Source organism: Elgaria multicarinata, chromosome 7, assembly GCF_023053635.1.
Source record: "Elgaria multicarinata webbii isolate HBS135686 ecotype San Diego chromosome 7, rElgMul1.1.pri, whole genome shotgun sequence".
NCBI lineage: Eukaryota > Metazoa > Chordata > Lepidosauria > Squamata > Anguidae > Elgaria > Elgaria multicarinata.
In genome coordinates this window covers 16776572-16790440 of record NC_086177.1, presented here as the reverse complement: position 1 = coordinate 16790440, position 13869 = coordinate 16776572, and the positions used below count along the sequence as shown (strand labels likewise).

Below are 13869 nucleotides of genomic sequence, written 5' to 3'. Positions count from 1 at the left end.
TGGTTGCTGGCTGAAGCCGCCGTTGCCTTGGCCGGACTCGCTCTCAAGTTGCGGCTGCGATGGAGAACTTCTTCCCGGAGGTGAAGCGCGAGACGGGCAGCGGGGCGGGGAGGAGGGACCGAGGGCGATCGGTTACCGTCGCCGGGAAGGCCGAGCCTCCTGCACGCGGGCGCTTCCTTGGGAGCAAGTCCCGGCGAGGCTGCGATCCTGCGCTTGCTTGCTTGAGAGGAAGCCCCACCGAGCCCGGTCGGATTTACTTCCGAGTAAGCTTGGTTGTAAATGCGCGTGCCATTGCAGCCTCGCTTCTGCTTTGGGGTTTCAAGAGATGTCATATTCTGAAAAGAGGCATTTGGGCTCTCTCGCTCTCTGTGTATAAGTGGAGTTCCCAACTTAAACAAATTAATAAATAAACCCTGCGAGTAGTTGGCTAAAAGTTTATTCTGTGTGTGAACGATCCGGTCAAAGCGAAGCTCTTGGGAAAGACTGAAGCGTGGGATGAACGCCTGTTTTGAAATGAAAAGAAAAGGGGGTGTGGGGGGTTGTTTCAATGGAATTTGCAGCCCGGTTCGGTCCTAAGCATGTCCACTTGGAAGTAAGTCTCGCTGAATTCAATGGGAGTTACTTTTAGGTAGGTGACCGGTGTGGATTGGGGCCTTAAAAGTGCTTAAGTTTGGTCCGGATCGTGCCCTAGGTGTGTTGTCTTTTGCAGAAGGAGGTGAGACTGTAAAAAAAAAGGGGGAGGGGGAGTTAAATCCTCCGATGACCCCCCCCCCCAAAAAAAACCAGGTAAATTCGCGATGCAACTGTCTACTGTGGATGCCAATCCACAAACTCTTTAACCCGATGGGAAATGGATCCTTGCCTTCGGTGGGATGTGCATTGCAGTCCGTTTCCGCGTTCCCCCTTTTATCCAGGATGTACCGCGCGGAGGTGAGCTTCCTTTTGTGTGTATTCGCCTCGCTTGCGTGCCTCGCTCGCTCTCTCCCCATTGTGTGGCGCGTTGCATTTAGGTCAGTAAACCGAGAGGGCATTTTTTTGGCTTGGCCCGCTGAGCACATCTGTGAGCGCAATGCCAGAAGAAAAGCACTGGGTTTTTTGTTGTGTTTTTGCAAGATCGCCCTTGTGTGCAGAAAGTTTATTTTAAAACAAGAACGTGGCTAAGCGCCTGGTTTCTCGTGGAGAGGTCTGGAATTTCCTTTTGAAAAACTCCCTCAGCTTCTTGTGAGGGGATAAGACAGGCCTCTGCAGGGGTTCGAGGGCTTCCATGCCAGCAGAGCAGAAGGAAGAAGCATAGGGGGGGTGGGGGGAGAAGGATGGAGGATTTATTTCATTTTGGTCCATTTCCTCTTTTGTCTTCTGCTATCCACTTCATAATGTTGTCCAGATGTTGCCCCCTTTTACTTAAAAGTAATCAAAAACATTGATTACAGGAAGAATCTGACCTGAACCCTGCATGAAGATCACATCATATTAACTGCTGTTCAACTTGAAAACACTTTAAAAGTGCATTATTTATTAAAGAGGGCTCCTGCTGAGCTTCTACTACAGAAAACTTACTATTTCATGGATATTTTGTCAAGATTTTTGGGCATAACAATAAATCAAATCCATCTTTATTCGAGAAAGTAGGACTTGTGAGTTCTTTCAGTGGCATGGAATCCCATTGATTTCATTGTGAGAGTCATGTTTTAAAACAAACTTTTAGTGGTGTTTTTTTTTGGTTGAGTGATCTTCAGGCACTTGATTGTTTTGCCAAAAATACCTTATACGTTTACTCTCCCACTGAAATAAACGCTACCTAAAAAAAAAATCAATTGAGAACAATATTTTTTGCTTGCTGTTTGCAGCACTTTGAATTTGCTTAACTTCTAAAACCAATCTGTTCACAAGGTCACTTACACCTGAGTTAGACTGTATAAGTTGCATCCAGACTTAGTCGTACTTTTGATCATACTACAATACCCCACTTTACAAACAAAACCAAGAAGCTAATGTTTCATTCAGATTCACCTACCACTGCCTTAACAGATTGCTAGCGAGTAGCCATATGTGAAAGGTTGAAGCAGTCTATTACGGGAATGGTAGGTGAATCTGAATTAAACATTAGCTTCTTGTTTTTAGTTGCCCGTCTGAATCTTGCAGACATTGATATTCTTGAGCAATACCTCTGCAGGTAACTAAGTGTTCAGTAAGTGTAGCAAGTGACATTTTGTTAGGCTTTTCAGTTCTCTGATTTTTTTTCTGATTAAAACCAAAGGCATGTACAATTGCATTGCAAGTGGAATTTCCACATGTGTGTGTATGAGAGAGAGAAATAAATGAATTTTCTATTTGAAAAGATGCACATTGCTCTGATGAATTAGTTTACCCCAGAATTAAAATCTTATTTTGCAAATACATGCTTTTAATGGAAGGTTTTCCCTATGAGAGAAGTAATGCTGTGAACAGGCAGAAGTTAAGACAGTGGTGGAAAACCTGTGGCCCTCCAGATGTTGTTGGATTTCAACTCCATCATCCCTAGCCAGCATAGCTCACAGTGAGAGATGATGGGAGTAGCATTCCAAAATATGTGGAAGACCAGATGTTCCTCATCCCTGGGTTAAGGGATTAAGGTTGTGTGTGTGTATGAGTGTGTGTGTTTAGGGGGTAATTTGATGGTATTAAAAATGTAAAAGTCTGTCAAAAAGAAGAGGCAGCAGCAATTTGAAGATCTGCCTTGCTAGTTCAAACTTAAGATTAAGAAAAACTTTATATGGTAATAAGTGATGTTTAGCAAAACAGTAGGTATTTAGGGTGTAGTGGGATCTCCTTTAGAGGATTTCACAAGGGGGGTGGACAGAACCCTCTTAGTGATATTGTAGATATCAGTCCTGTTCTTGGGACAAGTATGCTTGTTCACCTCTGAGTATTTTTGAAATACCTGGTGTATATTTCATTTAAATCATTTTATACTATCCTGACATTAAAAAATTCTAGGCTGATTTAGAATAGGCCATAAAACGCAATAAATGCATTGTTCTTCAGTCAAGTATACACGTTTTATGTGAAGTGATGCTTTCTCTTTTTTTAAAAAAAAAATCTTCTGAACTGTATATGTTCAGAGATATCACGTGCTACAGACTGACAGGCTTATCTGACTTCAGACTGCAGGAGAGGGATTGCATGTCTAAATGTTTGCCTGCATTAATGCCTCTCTGCCTGTGGAAAGCCAGCATGTCAGGGGAAAGACTAAACTGGAATCCTTTCTTCGACCTGCTATCTTTCCATGTACAATGACATCCCACCTGGAGTCTTGATGCAGCCCCAAGAGGGCTGTAGCATGTGGTATTTCTGAATATGTAGTTTGCTTTTTTATGTGGTAACCCGGAGATGTGTTCCTGGTGGTAGCTATTCCCAGACGCCTGCCTCATTTATTCAACTTTCAGTTGTTCTGGAACAACTAAAGTTTGAATAAGTGACGGATTTTCAAGTGCTGAAAACTATTTGAACAAACAATTCTGTTTGATTAACTTGGACGTTACAAAGATAAGGACAACTGTGCTCACATGACTTTGTATTTGGCAGTTAGAAGTCTGGTATCCCTTGCAGGCCCTGTCACCATTTTACTGTGTAGCCTTGAATGAGTCACCCAGTTCTTCTATTTGTTTCTTCCCAGGAAGATTATATCCTATGCAGGCCAGAACATTTGTGTGCCAGTAAAGCAAGCTGGGATCTTTAGACTAAATTAACAACATGTTTATTATTAGCATTTTTTTAAAAAAAAAGGCTGCGAGGTGTATGTGTTTTTCAGGTGTGTTTTATCTTGAAATGGAAGATGTTAAGTCAATACAGGTTGTATGGAAAAATGCTTCAAAGAATTACAAACGTTTAATCATTACTTGGCACACTTTTAGTAGATAAGGAAGTTGAGTCATAATGGCCTAAGGTTACAGGAAACGTCACATTTACCTGGGGCTTTCAGCCCCACCCTTTCTTCCTTCCCTGTGCTATATTGTAAAAAAAAAAAAAGCAACATAACTTTTTTCTTTTTAACCATTCTCTGTTAATTCTCTTTTGTTTCTGCATTCCATAGTATGCATTCCATGCCTCTTTTCACTGCCCTTTTCTCTTCTGTCTCCCCTCACTGCATCTACTCTTATGTAGTGAGCTTGGTAGCTACAGCACACAAGGCTTTCACTCTCCCAACAGATTCATACACAGAGGGAATCCCAAATGCAGCAAAGCCATGCAGTGTGGCTCAGCAACAGGCTGAAAACAATGGTTGCCAATTCCACCCCACACTTTTGAGTCCAGGGAGAGAGTGGTCATGCAAGTCAGACGTGGTAACACATGCAATTTCCTGTCCCTGCTGCTGACAGACCTATGGGGACACACCTGTTCTCACAAAATGTGGGCTTCCAAAACTACCAGAATTACTAGAAGGGATCTCTCACAACTGTCCTGTGGCTCTTATGTTAAACAGGCACCTTCTGGTTGAATCCTGGGGAGCCTCAAATCTGTTTTGCTGTGTGGAATTGCAACTCAGGAGCAAGAAAGGGAAGAGGGAGACTAAAGTTGCTGTGAGTGCATGAATGCTCTTTTGCACACTTAAACGGCTTTTCTGGATCACATGTTCATGTGTCTTCTTCTAGTCACAGCACCTTTTCCCTCCTGGAGAAAGGAGCCCTTCATGTTTATAGTGCTGCTGCCACTCCCTTAAGAAAAACAGCTGCTGTATGTTCCAGAATGGTAATTAGTGAAATGACAGTGAAGGTACTCTATGGAACTGGTCTGAGTTTTCTTCACCTTACAGGTGAAAAAAAAAAGATCTAAAAACTGAGTCAAGTGAGTAGGATCATTGGAGGGTTTTGTTTGTTTGTTTTCAAATGTATGGATGCTAAGCTGCTCAGTAGCATTTTGTTGGTTAAAAATTGATCTGTTATTTTAAATGGTGCATTTTACATGTTCAAAGTTTGTCACATCCATCATCGCAATAATCCTTACAACAGCCCTGCAAGGCAGGCCAGTATTTTTATTCCCACATTGCAGAGACTAGGGTTGCCTAAGGCCCCTAGTGAGTTTGTGGCTGAGCTCTGAACTGAGGGCCTCCCAGCCCACCGCTCATGCTCTTTGCCTCTTCTACACCATCTTTCTCTCTCTCACACACACATACATGCATGCACACACACACAGAGTGTGGAATAATACAGTCAAAGATAAGCACTTTTTTCATTGGTTTCAACAGGAGAGATTTAAGCATGTGCTTAACTTTTCCACTGATATCAAGAGATATAAAACTGCTTACTTTTAGCTGCATTACACTCATAGTTCCTTACTTGCTGCTCAGCGTTATGAACCGGTATTTTTTAAGATGTAGGATGAATGACTCTACAGAGAGTTTCCAGAAATATATGCTTTCTTCCCAGTAAGCTTTATGTGTTCAAATCCTGAAAGGTCTCTGAAAACTTTCAGAGTTGTATAAAAGGAAACATTTCATCTAAGACCTTTCCTAGTACTGAAGCAAAGAAAAAGCTGATAGACTTCTCCTTTCTGTGGTTCAGGAGCTCCCATCTGGACCCTTCTTACTTATGGGGCTCGTGTGATTCTCACAGATAACTTGCTCACTAATGAAAATTGCTCACCTGAGGGAAAGCACAGTAGCTTTTCAACATAAATGTTAATTTGTGGTTTCTGAGTGTGACTTTGATGTCAGTTATGATCTCTTAGGCCTTCCAACATGTTGGTATTATTTTAAAAGATCAGTGTGTGTGTGTGTGTGTGAGTGAGAGTGTGTGTGTGTCTATATATATCTTGCCTTTAATCTGTATCCAAAGTTGCACTGCTGAGTATAAACATTTTTCTTTCCTCAGACAGACACATGGCAGTGAGGTATTGAGCTAAAGAGCAGCAAAGTTCAGACAGCCCAAATATAATTTCCCTTGGGCATAGTCTACCAGGACGTTCTCCAGCTCTTGTGCTGCGCCCATGCATTTCACTGGGGCTAGCGCTGAAAAACTTCATGGTGTATTGAATCTCCTAAAGTCAATGACTTAACAGAGACAAAACAACTGTTGTTGAAACTAGGAGAATTTTATCAAAACATTGCCACCATTTAATCAATGTAATTTGCAAGAATAGCTACTTGTTTTGTTCTGTTTATCCCCAGTCTTTAAGAAGAAAATGAATTTTATTTATTTAAATTTTATTTATTTGATTCATACCCTGCGTTTCTACCAAGGACAGTAGGATTGTTTCTGCCCAGAACAATGGATTGAAATCTTTGCTCAGACCTGAAGCTCATTGGGTGATCTTGGTATAGTCACAATCTTTCAGCCTAACCTACCTCACAAATTTGTTTTCACGATGAAAGTGAGGTGACAAAGTATGAATGCCACCCTGTGCTCCTAGGAAGGAAGGACAGAATAATGCTCCCCCCCTAAAATGGGAACATCATACACACACATCAGAAAGAGCAGTCTTCCCGGCTTTCATCTGTCTCACATCAAATTTAGGAATCCTACCATTGATTTGGGAAGTTGACCCCCAAACTTTACTGATTCAAACTTTAAGAGTGAGTCACTGACTGCACTCTCCAGTCACCCTAGTGAATTCTGTGAGAGCTTCAGCAGTGAAATTCCAAACAATCATGTTCTCCTCCTGTAGTAGTGAAAAAGTCTGAGGGCATTTAGCTCACAACTGAGTTACTGTTTTTGGCCCAAACGTCTCTTCTTAATTTCTTTCATTAATTGCAATAGCTGTGGTTGTACGTGAAAGTCTCTGGCAGCTCTTTTTAATGTATTTATTTTTCCTTTGGGGATTTATAACACTGTTAAAAAGTTGCTCTAGGCATAACACTAATCTGGAAAGGTCTCCGCTTAGGAATATTTTAAAGGTCCAGTTATTTGAAACCATGCTTGAATTCGGGGAAATGGCAAAATAATGTTACGTTATCAGACATAAGCTGGTTTTCATTATAAGAGTGAGTCTTTGCTGTGGTATGAAGCTACAAGTAGTCTCGATAAAATAGTCTCTGTGCACACCTATATGTTCACTTACCCACCTGCATATACAAAGATAAAAAAACACACCAGCTGCATAGAGACAAGACTTCTTATTCTCGACTCTTCCATTCTAATAAAAGCCTCTTGTACAGCAGTAGTTTACCACAGAGTTTCCCTGAGTGCCAGACCAGCACTGCTATTGGTTGCTGTCACTACTCTAGCTCAGGAAAAACAGACTTAGGGCATAATTCTATTCATGTTTAGACAGGAAAAAAGTTCTGCAACTCACAGCATGCGCCAGCATGCTGGGAGTTGTATGATTTTTTTCTTCCTAAACGTGTAAGATTGCGCCTTTAGTCTACTAGCTGATGAGTACTTCTCCCACAGAGCTACAAAAACACACACAAAAATTTTTATTCATTCATTAAATGTATGTATTTTGCAAATGCCTCTGGGGCAGTTTACAGTCATGAACAACAATAAAATAACCCCCCAAAAATATACAGCTATAAAAATACCAAAATAATACAATATTTAAAATACAGTAAATATATTTTAAAAATTACAGAGCTAACAGTAAAAGCAATTGAGCAACATGTTAAAAATTAAACGCGTGCTAAAAGACTGAGGTCTTAATCTGGCATCTAAAATGCAGACTCCAAAGGTGTAATCCTTTGGATGTAGAACTTTTTCTGTCTAAACAACTCCCAGCATTCCCCAGTCAGCATTGTATGACTTTATTCTATCGAAATATGCATTGGATTATACCCTAAACGTTTACAATGAAGACACCAGAGGATCACCCTGGAAAGTGCATTCCATCGACAGAGCGCAACTATAGAGAAGGCTCTTTCTCCACTAGTCACCTGTTACGCCATTGTGAGTGGCAGCATCCAGAGAGGAGCCTCTGAAGATGATCTTAGGAATCAGGCTGCAATATATGGGAGAAGGTGCTACTTCAACATGTGGGAGAAGGTGCTACTGGTCCTAAACCAATTAAAATGACACATAGCCCTGAACACCACCAGCACCAAATGAAAAAGCTCCACTTTGAATATGGCACAGATCCAGGAGTCGCTCTACCTCTACTTTCTTGCCATTGGTTGCTATCCTCATGATATATCCAGTTTTGGACCAAGTCACAATAAAGCTGCAATGGGACTGGAACCTTTGCTTGCACCATTAATTTGTGTCAATCTGAAGAGGAAACTGCTGCTAAGATGAGAGGAAAAAAATGAAGTCTTCTTTTTATTCCATGCTACTTTGGGCCTGTCTAGGCAAAGATGTAGTAGTCACTCCTACATTCCATTATGTTGCTGCCTGCTGTGGCTGTGTGTGACATGCTATGCATATTTATATTGCAGCACAAGTAGGATACGTCTATACAGATGTGTATACAGGAAGACACATGACAACAGCTGTAAAAAGACAGTGAAAATCTAGACCTAATGTTGGTGTAAATGCGCAAGCATCCATGATTCTCAGGCTTGCATGCACCCTCCTTCACTTTCCCCCACATGCAAGAGGAGTAGAGTAGAAACTTCTGATCGCTGTTAGCAGCAAACCATAGTTTGCTTGGCTCGGACAAAACAGAAAACTGTAGTTTGCCACTAACCACATTCAGAATCTTCTCTCTCTCCCCACTCCATACACGGAGGAAAGGGAAGGACTGAGTGAGCTGAGGTGCATGGCTGTTTGTGCATATAACTCTAAACCATACTTTACCATTATTATTTTATTGTATTTATATCCTGCCCTTCCTCACAAAAAACCTGGGGCTCTTCATATATATCCTATATGAGTTACATACAACCTATATAAAATACAGTACACCACAAAAACAACTGTCTGAATGCAGCCAGTATCTTTTACTCAAAAAGAAGCTGCCAGAATCTTCTGCTCTGCTGTATAGTGCATTTCGTTTCCTATTATGACGCAGGGGATGAAAGCAAGAGGTGAATACTCAGTCAATTAATGCCATTTTAACTGGACCTATACATTGTATTTCCTTTGTGTTCTTGCTGAATTCTGTTATTAAGGCTTGTGAAAGCCTATTAGTTTTTTATGAGGCTCTTTAATAATTTAAATTTAAAAAGTGATCTTAATGTAAATCGATGCTTATATAGGTATTTTTGTTTTTATTAAAAGAAGGACTGATGTTAGGCCTAAAAATGCAATGTATTTTTAATGGAGAGATGAATTAAGGCACACTCATATATCACAGCCTTTCTCAACCTGGTGCTTTCCAGATGTGTTGAACTACAGCTCCTATCATCCTCAGCCACCATAGTCCAATACCTGTGAGAGGCACCAGGTTGGAGAAGGCTGTAATACTCGAAAAAAGGGAAAAAACACACTTAAACCTCTGTGTGTGTGTGTGTATGCGTAGATGATTCTGATAGAATTCAGGGCCATATTGATCAGCAACTGGTAGGGTAAGAAGGGCTGGTTTGTGAGGGAATTTGAACCTGTGCCTGCCCAGAAGTCTGTGAACATGCAAGATTGTGAGATTTCTCCTATGCATCTTATCTCAGAAGTGGTAGAAGCCACTTTAAGGGAAGTGAGAAGATTGTGGGGCTTCCAGTGGGGAGAAAATGTTGAGCAGCTAACGCTGTAGCAATTGTACAGTTGCTTCATGCATGACATTTTTTAATCTTACCATTTGAATTTATGGAACAGCACACAAAGTGCATGTATACTATCATGAAGAATGAATGCGTGCCTGTTTTGTAGCATGTGTACATGGTGGAAGCAGTGATTTGCTGTGAATTCCCAGTTCATATACACAGATGGGCAACCTGTGGCCCACCAGATATTTTGGCCTACAACTCCCATCAGTCCTAGCATTAGCATGGCTAATGGTGAGGAATCATGAGAACTGCAGGCCAAAACATCTGGAAGGCCCCAAGTTGCCCAGCCCTGATATACACACACTCCTCTTACACAACAATGTACCCATTCTAGTCCTATTCAGGCATTTAGAAAGGGGTTAAAACCAACAAGAGAGGAGAAAGAGTAACCCCAACACTTGTCAGTGCACTTCAATACCATTATAAAACAGTAGTGTAGCTCCTGTCCATGTCACATTTGTCGCTCTCAACTTGTTGAGGGTGACAGTCTGAAAAAGAGACCCTCCTATTTCCGTGGAGCTCCCCAAGCGAGCCAGAACACGGGGTTTTCAACATCCTGGCTACACTTTTTAATTAAGCACATAAATAAAGTGATTTCATTAATATGCATTTAAAAAACAACACTGTTCTATGAAATTATTCCAGTATGCTTTCTGTATCTCTTGTTTATTTATTTATTTAAGCTGCTTCTATTCCACTTGACATGCCAGGATCTCCAAGCAGTTCACATAAAAACACTTTCAATACAATGTCAAAGCCAATGTAAAAATGGCGTAAAAAAACAAAACAAACCTTAAAAACATTACAACAAAAGCCGTTGGTGGCAACAGCATAACTTTAGCAAGCTGAATGGCTTTTGTCTTCTTGGGTAATGTTTTGCATTGATAGAATAATATTTAAATAGTCTAGGAAAAAGCCAGTGTTGCAAGATTAGGGAGTTCAGGTCAGGACAAGGTACAGCAGTATGCCTGTTTGTCTTACTGGATTGTAGTTTTGTGATGGGTTCCAGGTGTCTTTAATAGTTTTGGGTGATGTGTAACTAAATTTGCTTGTTTTCATTTTGAATTCAAGAATGCATTTATCTAAAGGAACATGCAGATGTCATGTTGACAAGCTGCACTCATTGGGTTATGTTGTGTTTGAAATGAGGAGGAAAGACAGGAAGAAACTTCTCTCTTTTCCTCCTGTGTATTGGTCAGTTCATAAAATCAGTAGAAGTGGTAAACCTTTTCCTGGACTGCACTACTTAAAGGCTTGAAGGTGAAAGGGAAAATTGAATATTTGAATCTTCTCCTGTGGGTGGATCAGAGGAAAGGCTAGCTGGACAACCTCTTTTATATGTTTTGGTTTATTTTAAAGTGTGTTTTCTTTCCTATGGGAGGAGCATTCAATCATGCAATCCCAACTCTCCTCCACTTCCAGCCTGAGATAGTTCAGTCCAAGAATATTGTTTGATTATGGTGATTGTATAAACTAGGCATGTGAGTAAACAACAATAGTTTCCCTGTGATAAATCCTACCACCACCACCATCACACACACACACACACACACACACACACCATTTTCGAACACTCACCATGTGATGTGGCATGATCACATTGTGAGTTTTCCTAGCCCTGTTTCACATTGTTATTTGATGCTAGTGGGTGCAAGGCAACTCAAAGAATGATGATAAATTGTCATGTGGTGAGTATTCCTAAATATTACAAGAAAGGAAGGAGAACTTGCCATGGGCATGCCTTTTTCAGTGGCATCCTCATGAAGGGCATAACATCTATGCTTTTTTAAAAATGGGGAAAATGGCATCTGCACAAAGGCTAAGAGAAAATATAATTGTGGCTTTTATAGCCAGCTCCAAAAGCTGGTATTTCCTGTTTTCTCCCCCAAGTGTGCACCAGAAAGAATGTGATTTAAGTAAGCTCTTTGTTTTTAAAAAATATTAGAATCACGTTGTGCCATGAGAAGTCTCTCTACACACACACACACACACACACACACACACACACACACTTACTTTTAAGAATAAACAAGTCGATAGTTGTTTTTGTATGTTCTAGATAGCATAGCTTTTATAGCTGGAGGTTTTTTCCTCTGTTTCTAATATTTTGTGCTTCAAATAACAACAACACTTCGGGCAGATGACATTCAGTTGTTTTGATGAGGCAGCCAGGAATAAAAAGGGATGGCTGCTTTTAATTTTTAAAACAAGTTATATGCCAGTTGCTATTTCAAAACATGCTAATAAGAAAATGAAGGGCCCATTTTTACTCTTGCCTGTTTAGGAAATATAATGTGGGGATCTAGAGCTTTGTCATGTACCAATGTTTCTGTTAGTGCAGAGCCAACGCTACACATAATTAATTGCAAATGTTTTCTACAATCCTGAAAAAAGTAGTAGCCAGGGGAGAAAAACACTGCCAAGGCAGCAGAGATTGGACAGGTTATCCAAAAAAGGTGAATATAAGCACAATCAAAGAAGTTTGGAGGTGGGGGGAAGTACTACTGTACTGAAATAGTAATTAACTATTAAATCAGACATTATCCAGAGCAGCTCTAATTTCAGTCAAAAAATGGAAGCACACATTTCTGCATCTGTATAAGACTGGATTGATGTTCACATAGTTCATCTACCTTCCACCATGTAGGTTAGCAACCCTCGTGCAAAATCAGAATATAAAATCCAATTAAATTAGAAGGCAGAATTTCTCGCATTTTACCCAAGTTTGAATAAGAACCCTGAAGGAGCATTTAACCTTAGTAATTCAGAGTTCCCCTCAGTAACAATTGGGTCAGACTTTATGTCTCAGAAATGTGCATTTGTTTTTAATCTTGGAGTACTCTTTACCTCGCCTTTCTATCAAAATAAAATTCATTAAAGTTAACAGAAATTAAAAGATCACTACAAAATAAAGAATAAAACCAAACTAAAATGTAGTTAAGAATAAAATGAAGAATAAAACCAAACAAAAATATAATGTAGATCCAAAATGAAAGTAGCAGGGCTGGCCTCTACCAGCAAGCAGAGTAAGGCAGTTGCCTCAGATGGCAGTTGCAGGATTCAGGGGAGTAGCAGTGAGGTAGGCCACAATCAGCCCTACACCCTATAAGCCAACCCGGCTGCCCTTAGATGTGGTGGAGGAGGACACTTTCCTGTCTCCAGTGTTGAAGACTGAAGTTAGAACCAGTTCTGAAATTAGAGCCAACTGGAGGGGAAGGGGCTCCATCTGGTCCTTTACCTCAGCCAACAAAATGTCTTGGGCTGGTCCTGCCAACAACCATCTGCAATTAAAATGGTCAAAGGCTCACTAAGCATTTAAAACAATTCAAAGTAAATGCTAGTGAGTATGTTTGAGGAGGGCATTGTACAGTTAGCATGTCATTACAGGAAAGGCCCTGTCCCAAGTAGCTGCCACCTAACCTCCAAAGCGGGGGATCAGACGGATCTGCTGTAGGGCCCTCAGTAGATTATCTTAGTGGATGGACAGGTTCGTATGGGAGAAAGTATACATTATAAAGTATAGTGATCACACTTGTATGGCCATCTGGCAAATGTTGAGCTTGTTGTAATTCTCCCACCACTCACCCTGCAATATCCAAAATTACAAAAGGGGATGGGAAATCAGTTCTTTTTATATGGTCTTGTGAGAAAGCCTGATGTAGTCTGACTGGCTGTGATGAAAAATCTATTACTTTGATGTGAGTTGGGAGACTACAAGTTTACTTTTGTAATTTTGTAATTTTTCTCATGAGGAAGAATTTTCACACCTCAGAAAGCAGCTTGGCATGAAATTAGTTTTCTGCATTTGATGCCCTTTGCTTCTTTTGCTTCAGCACTATACAATATCTATTGATCAAAGGCCCTGAATGTATGTTTAAATAATAGCTTTTTAAAATATAGAATGAAAAACAAAGTTATCACCAATGGAATGTTCAGAAGCCATCACTACAGATGTTACTGGAAACATTTTTAGGAGGCTTTTCTTCTAAGGTCTAGACACGCATTTTTAGAAAATGTAAATGGTTGCTGGTTTGTGGAATAGTATTTCATAATTTTAATGCCAGGTATTTATTTATTTATTTATTTATTACATTTCTATACCGCCCAATAGCCGGAGCTCTCTGGGCGGTTCACAAAATTTAAAAACATTCAAAGTATAAAACAACAGTATAAAACCATAACATAAAATACAATATAAAAGCTTGTTATTACATAATCATTTTTTCTGGCTAGGCTTCTGGCATATATTTTAACATCAT

At 40.2% G+C, this 13869-nt stretch overlaps 1 protein-coding gene across 1 annotated transcript in view; it reads left to right on the top strand.

The window, feature by feature from the left end:
- The first annotated feature begins 539 nt into the window (after positions 1-539).
- The window catches only part of MYO10 (myosin X), a 185236-nt gene continuing 171906 nt past the window's right edge, over positions 540-13869 (top strand). The window contains exon 1 of the mRNA XM_063130250.1: positions 540-592. Coding sequence (XP_062986320.1) covers positions 548-592 — 45 coding nt within the window. The 5' untranslated portion in view covers positions 540-547. The remainder of the gene's footprint in view (positions 593-13869) is intronic.